The 18172-nt window shown below is 36.1% G+C and overlaps 2 protein-coding genes across 4 annotated transcripts in view; one reads left to right on the top strand and one right to left on the bottom strand.

The window, feature by feature from the left end:
* LOC126747001 (roundabout homolog 2-like) overlaps positions 1-18172 on the bottom strand; it is a 456442-nt gene that overhangs the window by 62256 nt on the left and 376014 nt on the right. The gene's annotated exons all lie outside the window — the stretch shown is intronic.
* On the top strand, positions 11322-18058 carry LOC126747004 (uncharacterized). Of its 2 annotated transcripts, none has more exons than XR_007664064.1 (3): positions 11322-11667; positions 17455-17673; positions 17750-18058. XR_007664064.1 is itself a non-coding variant. In XM_050455473.1 (3 exons), exons 1-3 carry the CDS (start codon positions 17351-17353, stop codon positions 17992-17994), a joined length of 519 nt encoding a protein of 172 aa, XP_050311430.1. In that variant the 5' UTR covers positions 17338-17350; the 3' UTR covers positions 17995-18058. The 2 variants fall into 2 exon arrangements, 1 of the variants encoding a protein (XP_050311430.1); XM_050455473.1 differs by lacking the exon at positions 11322-11667 and adding an exon at positions 17338-17405.

Genomic DNA, 18172 nt, shown 5'->3' on the forward strand with positions numbered 1-18172 from the left:
TAATTCGTGTTGCTTTCTTAACTGCCTTAATATTAGGTTTTGAAAATATATTTGCCTTAAATCTATAACTTTACGTTCTTTAAAAATAGAGTCAGAAGCATACTAGCGATCTTTACCTACAATTATTCCTATTATTTACTTTTGCATAATTTATAGTGTAATTTTACTTTGCATAATTATAAGATGTGGCTGAATTAGGGCAGTGTACAGTTGATTAATAAATGGAGCATTAAAATATTTTTTCTTCAGCATAGATATAATAATATGACCAGGGAGGACTGTACTTGTGTCTGTCTTGCGTGTTCTCATTCCCCCATATAATCGAACAGTTTTTTAAACTAAAAACTGGCTTTTTATGCCATTACCGAGGCAACTTCTGCAAATAAAGATTACCTCAGATTATAATAAAACCCTCGAGGAAACTTCAGAACCACCTAAAACTTCCTCTAACTCCCAGATTAGACTTCCGAAAACAAATAAACCGAATCCGCGGTAAAAGCCTCTACACTCCTCCCTACAGCCCGGTAAACTTTAAAAGATTTTAACAACCGGCGAGGTAAGAAAAACATGTTTTACACGGAACGTTTCTATAATGCGAAAAACAGCCCCCTTTTGGCCCCTGCTACCACCCCTGTTAAGACGCAGGGTTTTTTTTTAACACGTGAAAATCTGCAAAGCGGCCCCCCGGTTGGCGACCGGTTGTGCATTTAAATGTCGCTCGTTCGCTCGCTTTAAGGAATATTCAATCGCGCCCGGGGAAAACTCCTTAATCCCGACTCAGGTGGGCTTTCAGTTCGGATTTTGTCGAGGTAAAGGGTTGGAAATGGGTTTTAGGGGCGCGTTAAGAGTCTGGCATAAAAAAATGGGTACATTTTTAGCATCCCTTATGAGGTTTATATACTTTTTTTTGTTTATTGAATGTTTCTTTATTTCTTTTTTAAAATATTGAAAGATTAGAATTAGTAAACAATAACTTTGTTTGAGTTCAATATGTGCTCAGAAGCAAGGGGGTGGTTTGTTTACAAAAAAATATTTACCGGTTCTCTATTGTAAGGTTTATATACATTTTCAAAAAAGAAAATTTTCCTCTATACATTAACACCTACAATTATTATTAATTATTAGTACAATTATTAAAATGTATTTTCTTTACTACACCTCTTCAATTTGTTTGTAGGTGTGTTGTAGTTTAGTTAGTGGACCTTTACTTAAACATGGAAAATGCAGTAGAACTACTGATTTTTGAGATTATTGAAGACAATCCTCGTGAATTTGAGTTGAAAATAGTTTTTCAACAAGATGGAGCACTGAGAAATAAAAATAAATGTTATGACAAGGCACATGCTAACCTGGCACCATCGCGCAAATGTATATTTGTATGTATGACTTCGTTTTATGTAAACATGTTAAGTCTAACTTTGGTTATAAGTCTATATTGCTAGAAATTAAAAATATATTTTTATTTTATGTTGTCAATACCCAGACTTTATTAAATAATGTTTATAATGTTTCGTATGGGTTTTGTTTTAACCGGAATATGGGTTCCAACCGTAGGCAGTCGAGTGCTACAAGGCAAGGGGAGGTCTGGGAACAAGGGACGTTACGAGAGTATCGCCGATGGTAACAATACAGCCAGTAGGGATAGTACAGACTAGTATTTTTTTGGAACTGTTCCGTTACGTTCCTGTTCCTATTCCGGAACAGTTCCAACCGAGATCGTTAAAAAAACTTTGACACGATATAAAATTTAATTTAATACCTACTTTAAGGGGAAACGGAACGGTTATGAAAAATTAATAAAGTTTTGGATTTTGCGGTGTAAAAGAATGATGCTGATGCTAAAATCGACCAATACGCCTCACACAGGCGAAAATCGGGGAAAAGCCGGCCATAAATAGTAGTAGTGCTGATATGAACCACAAACATATTTAATCATAAGAAAATGTTAAAACTAAGATAACACGTTCATTTTAAACATTTTTTTAAATCCTCCCCGCCCCCCTTGGTTTCATTTATTGCATTACATAGGCGCTGCGTAAGTACGCATTTCCTTAAAAAATTTCAGAATGTTATTATCTCAACAATTTTTCAGTTAAGAGTTTAAAATTCATAATACGGAAAATTTTTGAAATAAAATTCAAAATGTTGAGACTTTTGATAATATAAGTACCTGAGCTTAATAAAATTTCTTATTATAAATTACTAAATAAAGTTGTGATTTGTTTGTTTTTGTGCTATTTAATTTCATAAGTAACCTTTGCTTTGTGTGTAAAAATAAGTTAAAATACATGTTAAGAGTAATATATTTAAGTATGTAAAGTATATACAGAGCTTACTTAACAATAACTTTGTAATAATAGTAAAGCCTAACCTATCTTAATAATAATTAAAATCAATCAATATCTTCACTATCACTTTCATCAGCAGAAATTGTTGGCTCATCAAAAAATGCCAAAACTTCTAAAGGGTACTGTTTAAGCTTTTTAGCAGATGATTTTTTTATATTGGAGATTAAAGGATCAGAAGATATTAAGAGATTACAAAATATATCTTCCATGTTTTGTTTTCTTGAAAACTTCCGTGCACGAAATTCTCTGAATCTTTTAATATCTTTATTTCTTGATTCCTGGGCTTCTTCGCCAAATTGCCCAATTGGAACCAAAAAATATGATATTATATCAGAACTGTGCATTAAGATTTTATGCACGGAAGTTGGCATATTGTACCACGGATATAATTCTACAAATTTTCTGGCCGTATCATGAAAGTAATCCTTAAAACTATCGATTTTAATATGAAAACCACTAGAAATTGTTAATAAAATTACTCTGAATCTAAATATCAAATCTTGATTAATGCCTGTAATTTCCGAAGCTTTAGCAGCATTCTCAAAAAAACGGCGAGCAGTGTTGCCGTCATTAGTACTTCCAAAACCAGGTTTTGGTCGGTCAACCAATAGTCCCATTTCTTGAAAAAATAAGTCTTGGATTCGTTTTTTGGCATTTGCAAGTTTTTCTTTGTTTTCCTGGCCTCGCGCTTGCCATTGCTTAAATTTCTTCTTATAAGATAGATGCAGCAAACACTCAAAAAAACGAATCCAAGCATGTAAAGATGACAAACCAAATTGAAATCTAGATTCGTCAGCAATTTTCTGTTTTAAAACCTTATCGATATTGTTAAAATCTTTGGATGTTAGATTACACAAATAGCATCTCTGAGTTGAAGTATTTTCAGTAACAGCATTACACAATTTGCCATCTATCATTGTAAAATATAAAATGTGTTTTAAAAATACATTGTTTCCTTGAATATCAAGCTTTGTTGGTTGCAAATCTGAAATTTGTTGGTCAAAATATTGCTTTTCTCTCACTGATAACTCTGTTGTTTCATGCCTAAACTGAACTCTAAGAGGTCTACAGAATCGTGTGGAGGAAGTTCTGGGATTTCCCCAGATTACAAACTTATCTTTTGATTTCGGATCACCGTTAATGAGCTATATTGGTACCATTGATTTTAAAAAGATATTAGCATCTTAAATATTGGACTCTGCAAACTGCTGTTTGTATTGACTCATCCCAGAACTCCCGTCACACCCCCATTTGCAAATTAAATTTAAATTATTATATTTTTCTTGGTTTAAAGAATTTAAAACTTCTTTTAGGGATTCAAATAACCTTAAAGATGTATGATCCAGCAAACTTTGAAGAGGCACTTCAGCAACATCCTCAGAAATGTTTAGGTTTTCTGGGTAGCACCTTTTTTTGCGGCAGTTATTGACTCATAATTAGGATAAAGAGTTGACCTATGGCTTTTTGCCGAATTTCTTATAAGATTGTATTGAAATTTTGTCAATTTAGCCTCTACAAAAAGCGATAAGGCTTCGTCCGCTGAAAATGGTATTTCACATTCTTTTTCAAGAGATTTTTTATATTTTGATGCACGGGTTGGTGATGAGAATGCAACATTTTTTAACACATCTGCTTCATCCAGTTTACCTTCGGACCTAAACTTCATTTGAGCAGCAAATGTTAGTTCTTCAGGGCTTCGATCTGCTCGCATCTGTTCAGTTCTTCTTCTTTTTGATCGGTCACTTAAATCTAAAAATCCAGTAAATGGTCTCCCTCTACTCGATAGAGTTGTATCCTGCATTTCGGCTGGTTGAGCTTCATTCATTGCAGAAGAAAATTCCAACTCAATATTTAACCAATCTCGATTTTTATTTTCAAATGCAGTTTTATTTCTTGATGCTGATGACCATTTTGTGTCATATTTCTCGATGAATTTATATATGACTTTTGAAGGCTCTTCTGACAAGCGTTCAACTCGCATGGTAGAGGTCACTTTTTCTGCCAAATAACGGTACTGCTCCATTCTTTTCTTGGACTGACAAATTCCTAACCAATTGACAAGTTGGCTTCTTTTAAACCAAGCAGATTTTGTTGCTGTCCCTGAAATAATAAGTAATTTTGTTAATTATTTTTCATAAGATTTTACCATTTAAAATTGGTTGCCATATTGAATTTTAAACCCATATGGCAATTTTTTTATTTCTATATTAAATTTTCTATTAAATGATGTTTTATTTTATAAAAATTAATTTATTCTTCAAGTTAATAGCAGAAAATGATTTCTTGCGTTTTGGACCTAAAATAGCATTTTATACGAATTTGGACCCGGACTACAAATCTTTAAAAATATATTTTCGCCAAGATCGCAAATTATCGCAGCAACTTAAGATTGGATCTTACAAAGGACTTATTAGGCAATAATTTAAAACTAATTTAAATTCGGGAAATTACGCGAAATCATACTTTTAGTTTAGCAGAAGATCAGAAATTTAAATTTTTTTAAAAAATTAATTGTTAACTTTTCAAAAAATCAGTAATAAAAAAAAGTAAAGAAATATTTTTAATTAATATAATTTTTAATATTCTACTTACCACTAGCAATAGGCTCCATTGCTGCTTTACAAAATTTTCACCCACACTTTGCCGAAAAACTAAATTTAAATTACTACTTTTTACAGGCGCTTTTGAATCACAATGAAATAGTCTCCACGAACATCAACTTTCAACTAAAATATTTCTGCAAGTGACAAGACGAGAAACAAAAGGGTAATTGTTTATTATACCCAGGTAACTAGATAATTGAATTATACTCAGAATAGGCCTTAATTGGGAAGTTGTTATTTCCGATTTATGGCCGGCTTTTCCCCGAATTTCGCCTGTGTGCGCCTGTGGGGACTTGTATCGCCCTCTCACTCACTCCGAGAGTGGAGGGGAAGCTGTCAATTGTCAGGATGTATTCGATCCATTATGGCGGATTAGGTTGCACCTGAGTCGTGACAGAGACTGGTTGTAAAAGTCGAGTCGTTGACTTCCACGTGTCTAAGCTATATAGCCGTTTACTTGTACGATTGGTACAATAAAGTATTGTTACCCGTTAACGTGTGTATCATTTTGGTGTTTAAGAGTATAGGATCTCTCGTCTGGTGACTACAAAACCTACAGTGGTGACCCCGACGTTCATATAGTAACGGTTGTGCGTGTGCTGTAATTTAGCAGTGAACTAGTACGCAATTTGGTAATTTTACCCTGGAACGGTGATGTGATCGCTCAGTTGTGTTGTTAATGAATTTTATTGAAAAATTGTGTCGTCTTCAGTATCCTTACCGCCAATTTTTCCCATATGCCATTATTGGCGCCGATTTACTTTTTCAGTATAATTTGGCAGTTGATCTACGCAGGAAATGTTTACTGGATACTTCAACTGAGCTATGCTCTAAAGGAATTGTCAAAGAGGCTCCTGTACACTCCATACATTGTGTGCTGATAGATAGTGAGTGCAAAAAAATTCTTTCAGAATTCCCAGAAATTACAGGCAGCTCCTGCAATATTCCTCCAAAAATTCCTAGAGTTTTCCATCATATAGTTTACCTCAGGACCTCCCTTGTCAGCTCGGGCTCGTCGGCTACCGCCTGATAAGCTTAAGTATGCAAAAATGGAGTCCCAGCATTGGATAAACACTGGTAGGTGTAGACCCTCTTCTAGCTCTTGGGCAAGTCCCATTCATATGGTCAAAAAGGGTGACACCGAGTGGCGGGTGTGTGGTGACTATAGACCATTGAATGCTGTCACCAAACCGGATAAATATACCATTCCCCATTTATATGACTGCTCCAGTGAATTACATGGTACAAAAATTTTCAGCAAGCTTGATCTTATTCGTGCTTATCAGCAGATTCCAGTTCATCCTGAGGACATCGAAAAGACTGCTGTAATAACTCCCTTCGGTTTGTTCGAATTCATGTTCATGACCTTTCAGAGATATCTCAACCAAGCCTTGAACAATCTTGATTTTAACTTTGCTTATCAGGACGATATTTTGGTATTCTCCAAAACCATTGAAGACCATCATACTCATTTACGAGTAGTCTTCGAAAGACTTAGAGAATTTGGTCTTCGCTTAAATCCCGCCAAATGTGTTCTTGCCGTTAATGAAATTGATTTTCTGGGTTATCGCATTAACCATCGTGGTATATCTCCTATTCCTACTAAGGTTGAAGCCATTTTAAGTTTCCCCAAGCCTTCTACGGTCTCTCAGCTTCGCCGCTTCTTAGGCATGGTAAATTTTTACCATCGCAATATTCCTACCGCAACCTCCTCTCAAGCTCCTTTAAATGCATATTTCAAGGACTCGCGTAAAAATGATCAAAGTCCTATCATCTGGACGGATCAGTCTGAACGAGCTTTTGAAAAAGTTAAACAGGAGCTGGCTAGTGCAGTCTTACTAGTCCATCCCCGCGATGGATTTTCTTTAACTAAAACCTTTGCAACAATATTACATTTATTGTGTCAAAAAAATCTCAAAAATACTAAAAATTTGCTGAGAAAACTGCTTCCTAATTATAAAAATCCTTAATCTAGAATTGATCTTCAGGAACTCTGTTATATTCATTTAAAATATATTTTAAGAAAGTAGTCCCTTATCAATAAGAACAATATTTTTTTAGACTTTCAGTCAAGTTCAAATCAATATTAACAATTTTGAAATGTAATATCAATTTAGATATATTAGAACTTTGAAGGAAAAAGACACAAGATTCTTCCAAAAAATATTATGGGTATCTGCTTATATTAGTGTCTTTTTCTTTTCTTAAACTTCTAGGTACATATTTTTGTTCCTAGCTTACCTGATAAATCGTATAAAAATACGATTATTATTGGTAATTAAAAAAAAATAAACACAAAGTTTCAGTCTCAAGAAGGTCTTTAATAATATATGTCCTTAAAACGTAGTACATTTTAATATATATTACAAACACTGTACTGCAACGAGAACTAAAAGTTGCAATTTACACTATTTTACACCGTATTTATTTAATTGCTTTATAAATTATTTATATTTATTTATTTAATATATGGCAGAGCATATTTACAAAAATCATATTAGATAATAGATAATACAAAATACTAAGTAATGTAATAACACAAAAATTACAAAATAAAAGCAAGAAGGTTTTATCCTGATATAAGATTAGCCTAATAATCAATAAAAAGTTAAAAATTTCACACAAAATATCTTAACACTATACAAGGAACGCAGGTTATGTCTCAAATTGACCAGTTTTGATCCATAAACTGCTGGAAAATGGATCCAAGCTATTTTCATTAAAGAAAAACAAAGTCTTAGTGCAAAAAAACCCATAGTTGGCTGAATAAAAACGCAAAGGAGAAATAACGGAGTTAACCCTTCTTTGACAGGTATTAAAAGGAATTGCTTCCAAGATAGTAGAACAATGATATAAACCATCAGAAGGATGATACCTGATTTAATTCTGATTTTAAATTAACAATTCCATCACTCAAATCTCATCAACAAGTTGAAAAACAGAGAGGCAAATATGCAAATCCTAAGGCACACTGATGATACTTCATCAGTGTGCTGATACTTCATCAGATGGACCATTAAAGATAGTCCATCCCCGCGCTGGTGCGGAACTCCGTGTGGTATCCGACGCCTCTGACATTGCGATTGGTGCTTCCCTCGAACAACTGTCTGAACCGATTGATGGAACGAAGCAGTCTTGGGAGCCTTTGGCATTCTATTCTCAGAAATTGTCCCCTCGGCAGACTCGATACAGTCCTTACGATAGGGAATTGCTAGCCATTTACGAGGCAATTAAATACTTTTAGCATTATCTTGAAGGTCAGGAGTTCAAGGTTGTGACCGACCATAAGCCCTTGATCTACGCTTTTCTTCAGCGTCCAGACAAAGCTTCTCCCCGGCAATCTCGCCAACTTTCATACATTTCCCAATTTACTACGTGCATTGAATACATTAAAGATTCAGATAATGTGGTGGCTGACTGTTTGTCACGTATTGAGTCTCTTTCTCTACCCATAGGCATCTCTCTAAAACAAATTTCTGATTTGCAGAGCAAAGATGAAGAACTGACAGAGCTTATTAAGACCCCCCATAAAGACTTCTGTTTTAAAACCTTCGACTTTGGTCCTGACAAGACATCTTTATATTGTGATGTCTCTGGCGACTCCATTCGCCCCTTTATCCCTTTGCCATTACGGCGCGTGATCTTCGATCGTATACATAACGCTGCCCATTGTGGAACCAAATCAACTGACAGGCAAATTCGCATGAAGTACATTTGGCCCGGTCTGCACCGTGATGTTGCACTATGGTGCAAAACCTGCTTAGATTACCAGCATGCCAAGGTTTCTAGGCATGTCAAATTTATTCCTGAACATTTTGTAACCCCCGATGGTCGTTTCGACCACGTACATATCGATCTGGTGGGCCCTCTGCCTCCAAGCAACGGCTTCCATTATATTTTGACAATGATTGATCGGTTCTCCCGTTGGGTAGAGGCCATTCCAATCCCGGATAAATCTGCCCAAACTGTTTCGCGGGCCTTTTATGATACATGGGTCTCTCGTTATGGGTCTCCCAAAGTTATTACCTCTGACCAGGGTCTTGAGTTTGAAGCCACCTTATTTAAAGCCTTACTTAGCCTTATTGGCACTCAACATATCCATACGACTGCTTACCACCCCGCTGCAAACGGAATGATCGAGCGTTGGCATCGTTGCCTTAAAGCCGCTTTGAAGTGTCACAATGACAAGAATTGGACGCGGACCTTATCCACGGTTCTTTTAGGGTTGCGCTCTCATGTTCGTGCTGACACCGAGGCATCGCCTGCCGAATTCTTGTTTGGCACAACACTTCGCATGCCTGGCGAGTTCTTTCTTGAAGGGGATTTTACTCCTGATCCTCGCACATTCATTGAGGAGTTTCGTGAGTTTATGCGACTTGTCAGGCCTGTTCCAGTCACACATAACCACAAGAGGCGCGCGTTTGTTTTTAAAAATTTATATGAATGCTCCCATATTTTCTTACGCAATGTTGTTGCGAAGGCACTCGAACGAACTTATTCCGGACCTTACAAGGTTGTTAAAAGACCGTCCGATAGGGTGTTTGATATCGATATTAACGGGAAAACGAAAAGCGTCTCGGTTGAGCTACTTAAGCCGGCATATCTCATGTCTGAAGACTTGTTAGCTGATACACTTGATAGCGACCCTCCTTTAACCACCCCTTCGAGTCTAGCTGGAACTCAGGACTCAAATGGTTCTGGCAATTCGCCAGTCACCTCATCCAGTTTGGCTGGAACCCACGACTTGGACGGTCCTGGCGATTTGCCAGTACCAATGGTTAAAAAGGTTTTAAAAACTTACGCTCGTAAAAAGGAAGTGAGATTTTCAAATACATAATTTTATTAATTTTTGCATATTATATAATGTTTGTGACTTTGTGACTTTTTTGTTGAATTGTAACGTTCACACTAGGAGGGGAGTGTGTGGGGACTTGTATCGCCCTCTCACTCACTCCGAGAGTGGAGGGGAGCCTGTCAATTGTCAGGATGTATTCGATCCATTATGGCGGATTAGGTTGCACCTGAGTCGTGACAGAGACTGGTTGTAAAAGTCGTTGACTTCCACGTGTCTAAGCTATATAGCCGTTTACTTGTACGATTGGTACAATAAAGTATTGTTACCCGTTAACGTGTGTATTATTTTGGTGTTTAAGAGTATAGGATCTCTCGTCTGGTGACTACAAAACCTACACGCCAAACGCCAACGGTTCCATCTTTCGTCTACTCGTCTAAATAAATCCCCAATCGGGCCAACCCCGTTTTGAGTTTCGTGTTTCGTCGCATTATCGTATCATAGGTCGAATAAAAAAGGAACGCCAAAAGGCAGTTCCCTTGGCTATTCTGTTCTCTCTCTTTTGCTATTCCCACTGTTCCGTCTGTAATCTGTTATATTCTATTACTCCGGAACAGTTAATATCTTGGAACTAGTATTTTCTTAAATTTTAAATTAATACCTGTTACAGCGTTAATACGTTACTCGTTTGAAACTGTTCCAAAAGAACTGTTCCTAATATTTTGTATCATCCCTAACAGCCAGTCCCAAGTTAACACTCGCTTGTGCGGTGATCTGCTGTTGTTTCGCCGGTTCGCAGTTTTTCTGGGAATTTGATAAAAACATTTTAAATCAGAAGTGGGATCGAAAATATGCCCACACAAGTTTTTTTATTTTTGCGGCGGATCGATGGACGTTGTTGTTTTTTGAGTGTTGATAAACTGTAAAAACTTTAGTACTTTTTTACTCTAGTTTTGCGTTTTTTTTTTTGGTTTGTTAAAAACTTTTAAACATTGGTTATTGTGCGGTTATCTATCTGATAAAAATGGAGGAGTTATTAAGTGAATTGGTAAAGGCTATTAAGGGCTCGAGGACGGCCCCAGATCAAGTGGACTTTTTTTAATCCTGACTCAAGTGAAGCGAAAAAATGGTTGTCTGAGGTGGGTACAATAACAGAAGAATTTGATTGGACTGATCAACAACTGTTGGTACGAGTAAGTCAATTTTTGAAAAATGAATCAAAAGTTTGATTTGATTTGTGGAGGCCGGAAAGTCGCGATTGGGACACGTTTAAAACAGACTTTATTGAGTCGTTTCCTCCAAAGAAAATTCTCGGTCGACTGCTTTCTGAGGCCGCGGAATTTATTAGTGATAAATGTAATGAGACTTATGTTTATGAAAAGTCAAGTAAACTAAGAAATTTAAGGGCGCAATGGAAGAAGTGTGATCTAATTGAAATTATAATTTATGGCATAAAGGAAAAAAAGGTTCAAACGATTGCTAATAATCAAAATTTTAAGAAAATTTCTGAACTTATTGCCTTTTTGGGTTCGTTGACAAAACCGTCATGTTCTGGCATAAAAAGACAGTTAGAAAAAAGTGATTTTGTGTCGGGAAATTCCTCGGGAATCTTGGGCAATAAACGTTTTCATTTTGGTAGTAGTAGCGACCGTTTTAAGACTGAAACAAGCGTGATACCATAAAATGTTATAAGTGCGGTCAATTAGAGCATATTCAGTCGCGTTGTCATAAACGAAGTGAGTCTCAGCCGCAGCATCAACCGAAACTAGCTGAAGAGAAAAAGTCAGGCATTTGTTTGTTTTCTGCTAAAGCTGGTCACAGCGTTGAAGCCTGTTTTACTCGTAAAAATATTGAAAAACGCAAAAATACTCGGGATGTTAAGCTTTGCAGTACGGAGAACTCTGGAGAGGGAAAATTGGTTTCAGTGAGTGAACTTAAAGTAAATGGGTGTACTTTTAAAGGGATTATTGACACTGGGGCGGACATTTCCTTAATTTCAGATAAACATCTCTCAAAATTTTCAGAAAAATTGGTGGAGTGTAACATAAACTTGTCTGGAATATTGCCGGGTACTATAAAGTTAAACCAAATGTTTCAGGGTACAGTAGAAATTTGCAATGAGGTATTAAGATTAGATTTTGTCTTTGCACCTCAGGACATATTGGAACTAATTTATATAATGACCCAACAATTATGTCAATTACTGACTCAACAGGAACTCGCGTATTTAGAAATCAAACATCTTCTATTCGCCGGATTGTGTCGGAATTTTCCGTTGATCAAGAATTAAATGTCCCAGACCAGTATAAGGTAGATGTCCAAAAGTTATTAACACAATTTGAAAGTATGATACCAAAAGATAAATTTTTTTCTGCAGTAAATAACTCAACTTTGCAAATAAAACTAAAAGATGACTTTGTAGTGACTCGAAACCCTTATTGACTTTCTGCTGTGGAGAGAAAAGCTGTACGTGAAATAATTGATGATCTTTTGGAAAACAAGTTCATCCCCGTTTGCCAGCCCAATAATTTTAGTGCGTAAAAAGGATGGAAATTATCGTATGTGTGTCGATTATAGGGAGCTAAATGCTCATACGGTCAAAGATCGCTTTCCTTTACCCCGAATAGAGGACCAACTTGATCGCTTGGGCAGGGCTAAACTTTTTACATCTCTGGACATGTTGTCAGGCTTTCATCAACTTCCAATTGATCCAGAGTCTGTGCCTAAAACAGCATTCGTGACCCCAGAAGGGCATTATGAGTTCCTCCGAATGCCCTTCGGATTGGCTAATGCTCCAGCAGCATTTTAGCGGGCAATAAATATAGCTTTAGGTAAACTAAAAGATAGCGTAGCACTAGTTTACATGGACGACGTTTTGGTTCCATCAACGTCTATAGAAGAGGGGATAAGTTCTCTCAAAAAGGTTTTAAGTGCTCTTCAAGAAGCTGGTTTTTCATTGAACATTAAAAAGTGTCATTTCTTCCAAGGAAAGTTAGATTATCTGGGCCAAGAAGTTTCAGCAGAAACAATTCGCCCTGGCTCTCAGAAGATAGAAGCTTTAATTAAGGCTCCTACCCCCATAACTGTTAAGCAGGTCAGGCAATTTATGGGCCTAGCGGGCTACTTTCGTAAATATGTTCCAGAATTTGCTACTCGAACAGCACCTATAAGCAAGCTTACAAAAAACAATGAGCCGTTTGTTTGGTCTTCGGAGCAAGAAAATGCTAAAAACTATGTGATTAACTACTTGGTTTTTAAACCTCTTTTGGCAATATTTGACCCAAATTTGCCTACCGAACTCCATAATGACGCGAGTTGCATTGGATACAGAGCTGTGCTACTTCAAAAAGAGGAAGGAAATAATAAAATAATTGGTTATTTCAGTAAACGTACCAGCCCAACAGAAGCCAAATATCACTCCTATGAGCTGGAGACGCTAGCAGTGATAAATGCTCTCAAGCATTTTCGAGTTTATTTGCTTGGTATACAATTTACCCTTGTTACAGACTGCAATGCTTTAAAGGCTACTGCAAACAAAAAAGAACTTCTGCCACGAGTACCTCGCTGGTAGATATACATGCAGGATTATTCATTTCAAATTGTTTACCGAAAAGGAAGTTCCATGCCCCATGTTAACTACTTAAGTCGGAATCCAGTGACCGAAATTGACTCTGCCAACAGTGAGGCGAATTGTAGACAAAAATGCATCTTGGTTGTATGTAGAGCAACGTGGTGATCAGGAGTTAAAAAAATTAATAAATGAAGCTGAACAAAACCTTCTGGATAAGTCCCAGTATGTACTGAAAAATGGAATTTTACATTATTTTGTACCCAATGACCCCGAAAAGAAATCTAAACCAATAATACCCCAAAAAAGTCGCCTGGGACTTATGAGAATTTTCCATGATGAACAGTGCCACATCGGAATGGAAAAGACAATTGAATCTATCTAGAGACACTTCTGGTTCTCTAGGATGCATCAGTTCATTCAAAAATATATTAAACACTGTTAAGTTTGCGCTGTTAAGAAAACAAGATCAGGACCATTACAAGGTTTTATTAAAAATGTTGAGAAACCTTCTGGGCCGATGGAAATTTTACATGCAGATTGTCTGGGACCGTTGCCTACTACTTCCGATGGCTTCAAACACATTTTAGTGGTTGTGGATACCTTTTCCAAGTATTGTGTGCTGCAATGTTTAAAATCTGTGACGGCTAACGAAACAAAACTAGCATTTCAAAATATTATTTCTTTGTTTGGTACTCCCAAAATAGTAGTCATGGATGCTGGTTCAAATTTTAAAAACTTAAGCTTGCCAGAATATTTTGATGCTTTAAAAATAATGTACCACTACATAACGCCAGACATACATCGTTCTAATGGACAGGTCGAGAGGTACATGCGTACCATTATGAATCTCTTGAGAATCGAAACCAAAATAAAGTCAGAATGGTCGAGCAAGGTATGGAAAATTCAGTTGGTGCTGAATAGTACCATTCAAAAATCAACCAATACTAAACCCTTAAGAGCCGTAATTAACATCGATGGAGCCACACCATTAATCCAAAATTTATTGAGAAATATAACTGATGATTCTGTGCCAATACGGAACATAAATTTGGATCGTGAGAGAGTCAAAGCTGCTCTTGATAATAATTGCCAAAGAGCCAAACGACGCGATACAAAATCGTTTAAAGTTGGGGATTTTGTCCTAATGCACCGAGATGAGAAGATGCACCAAGGGAAACTAGCTTATGAGTTTGATAGTCCTTTTGAGGCTGTTGGAATCACTCCACAACAACGTTATGAGCTTCGCAGAGTAGGAAAGTCAACCATTACCAAAGCAGCCAAAGAGCAATTGAGAATTTGGCCGTCTGACTGGTCTCTTACTCTGGACATGCCTGATTTGTTAGAGCATTTGGAAGAATTTAGGCAAGTAATATTAAAACATATTTGTTTTGTTTTCTGGCCATGTTAGAATATTTTTGAACAAATACTTAAATGTATTCTTTTTGCCGAAATATCCAAAATATTTCCTGAATCCCAAAAAGGTATTTGTTGTTTCAGTGAGGACAATGATGATAATATGTTGCCTTAGGAGAAGAAGAGGCAGATTAGAGGAGATATAGCGTCGGGTATTTACGCCGGATTACAGTTTCGAGAACGAAACTATGGTCAGGGTGGGCCGTGTTAGAAATTAAAAATATATTTTTATTTTATGTTGTCAATACCCAGACTTTATTAAATAATGTTTATAATGTGTCGTATGGGTTTTGTTTTAACCGGAATATGGGTTCCAACCGCAGGCAGTCGAGTGCTACAAGGCAAGGGGAGATCTGGCAACAAGGGACGTCCGGGACGTCCAGTCCCGGGTTAACACTCGCTTGTACGGTGATCTGCTGTTGTTTCGCCGGTTCACAGTTTTTCTGGGAATTTGATAAAAACATTTTAAAATATTTAGTACTAATTGCCCTCAAAAAAATAAACTTACAGAGTTACTCTCGACCCAATTTAAAAGCCATTTACTATTTTAATTAAAAAGGCGCCCCTAATAGACGCGGCAAATTGAATCTCTATAAAATATCCCTTGTTAATGAGGAAAAGGAAATTATCCGAGCCATCCCCGCATTTCCTAATCTACAAGTGTAATGCCTCCACTGATTATCAATTAATATTTTAGGAATTTAATCGAGCTTGCCAAGATTAAAACGGGGAAATTTTGCATTAACGATAGTCCCCTCGTGAATTACATAAGAAAAAGCATATTTTCCTCACGTGTAAATGCCCATACGTTATTCCAAACGGCTGGATTTCTTTCGTTTTTTTTTCCAAACGCTTATCCAATTTCCTTTTATCGTATTTTACACCCTATTTATTTGGTTTTATGTTTGTGTCATTTAAAGGGCCAAAGAATTATGGATGTGTCATAAAAAAGGGGCTGTTTTCCATTCAAAGGGCTTTCCGTGTTTCTTTTTTTTTCTATTTTTGTCGCCAAACGAACCGGATAAAAAGAGAAGGCACCGTTTACAAAATAAATATTAGAATTATTGGGAGTCAAGTAAACAACGGTCCTGGTACAGAAATGTCTAGCGGGAAAATAGAAATTCAATTTTTTATTAAATTTAAAAATATTTTCGTTTATTAACATGTGATTTTTTAATTGGAAAAAATATAACAATTTTTTTATTAAAAAAAATTAAAATAAAGTACGACCCTGCCTCAGAAATAACGTCATCAATAACGTCATGCCACGGCGCGCGCAGTACTCTATATAGGAAGATATATAGGGGAAACAGGACCTTACTTACTAAGATTTATTTATTTTAAATACATTTTTATTTTCTGAATTTTTTTTCAGTTATTTACGCCACCTCAAGACTTTCAAAAAATCATTATTTTTCATTTGTTGAATTAAGAACACGGCCTTTGCATACCTTTAAAGTACGGCCCTGAATGAGAAATGACCAGCGGGAAGGCGGCAGCTCTTCAATTCTTGTTTACGGTTTCTATTGCATACGATTTTTTTCAATTTAAAAATAAACCAATTTTTTTTTTGCGAAAAAAAATTAATAAATTAAATTAACAGAAAGTACGACCCTGTTTCAGCAGTGGGAAGCGGACCGTGTGTCGTCATGGTAACGGCGCGCGAACTTCCTTATACAGTGAACGGAGCGACAGGATCTTAGTTAAGAAGATTTATTTTAAATTAAAAATATTTATATGTATTTCTTTTTAAATTAACATGGTTTTTATAATTTAAAAATAAATATAATTTTTGCCAGAAGTACGGCCCTGTCGCAGAAATTTCAAATGAACCGGTGTCGTCATGGTTACGGCGCACTGTCTAAGAAATGAAAGCGTGCCCTGATACAGGTCGCCATAGCAACGGCGCGCGCAACCTCCAATATACTCTATGGCAAGACAGAGCCGTAGCAAGAAGAAAATTTATGTTTATTTTCTTTATTTATTAATTTAATAAAAAAAAATGAGATTTTTTATTTATTTTTGAATTTATAATTATTAGTGTTTATATATTCTTTTCGCTGTGATATACAATTTTTACAAGTTTTTTTTGCAAAATAAAAAATTAAAATTAATATTAACGTCAAGTACGGCCCTGCTTCAGAAATCACAAGCAAGCCGTCTGTCATCGCAGTAAAAGCGCCCACAATTGTATATACAGTGGGCGTAGAGACAGGACCTTACTTAGGAAGAATTTTTATTCATTAAATTATTAATATTAATATTTTGTAATGATATATAGTGTTTTTTTCAACTTCAAAATACAGCACATTTTCCTAATAAAAACAAAAAATAAACAAGAAGTTAAAAATTGAGATTAACGTAAAACACGGCCCTGTCTAAAGAATGTAAAGCGTGCCCTGGTAAAGGTCGCCATAGCAACGGCGCGCGCAACTTCCTATACACTCTATGGCAAGACAGAGCCGTAGCAAGAGGAATTTTTTTTTTATTAATTTAATTAAAAAAAAAACAATATAAGCTTATCACGCATAATTTTTAAAGGAAATAGTAATAAAACAATTATAATTGGTTCTAATTATCCTATTAAATACCACGTTATATTAAACGCATCGCCCAGTTCAAAATGTGTGCTGCGTTAAGTAACGTGGTCTTAAGTGTTTTATTATTGTTTAAAACCGGTAAGTTTACATTAATTTTTTTTTAAATTGTACATTTTTGCTACTACAGCCTACAGCCTGGACTGTTATATTTGTGCATCCACTTACGACCGTCCCCAAGAATGCACCCCCCACCTAAAATCTCCCCCACTGTTCGAATGCACCGAAGAGAACTTCGCTTATACGAAAAGTTTAGCCCAGAAAGTCCTTAGGGAGTTCACTCTGGTGTTCCAGGAACCCTCAAAAAACTATAGCAACGACAGTAGCTGTCTGACAATAACTACATCAAGTGAGTCCGCCATTTTGTTTTTGTTTATTTAAGATGGCGGCTGTAAAAAAAGGTCTAATATTGATAATTTTTTTAGCTACCAAAGGGTTGTTTTTATTCCGAGGGTGTCTCATGGGAAACCGGAATATCTGTGACGAGTTTTCCGTGAGGATTTTGGATGAAAATCTGATAAATCAGCTGATTTGTGACACTTGCGACCGAGATGGATGCAATAGCCTTATAACCTCAAATTATACCAAGAATAATGGGGTCAAATATGCTCGTATTTCGGTTAGTTGGTTTTGTGTACTTACCATTTTTTATGTTCTGATAAGTTGGTAAGATTTGGCATGGTAGCTTACCTGGAAAAAAATGGAAATTGTTAATAAAGATATTTAAAAAAAAAGTGGTGTTATTTTAGTGATTTATATACCCATCTCTGTTTAACCCGTTATATTCCTCGTAAGTTCATCTTTGTCTTACTCATTAGCTTTATAGAAGGCACACGTAGAAAACTGCA

The sequence above is a fragment of the Anthonomus grandis genome, chromosome 18 (assembly GCF_022605725.1).
Source record: "Anthonomus grandis grandis chromosome 18, icAntGran1.3, whole genome shotgun sequence".
Taxonomy (NCBI): domain Eukaryota; kingdom Metazoa; phylum Arthropoda; class Insecta; order Coleoptera; family Curculionidae; genus Anthonomus; species Anthonomus grandis.

Excerpts from the sequence above, each read along its gene's own strand:
- LOC126747004 (XM_050455473.1), top strand. The coding sequence starts at position 17,351 with ATGTGTGCTGCGTTAAGTAACGTGGTCTTAAGTGTTTTATTATTGTTT. Across the intron at positions 17,406-17,454 it reads TTTATTATTGTTTAAAACCG|CCTACAGCCTGGACTGTTAT; the intron begins GTAAGTTTACAT and ends TTGCTACTACAG. Across the intron at positions 17,674-17,749 it reads TCTGACAATAACTACATCAA|CTACCAAAGGGTTGTTTTTA; the intron begins GTGAGTCCGCCA and ends TAATTTTTTTAG.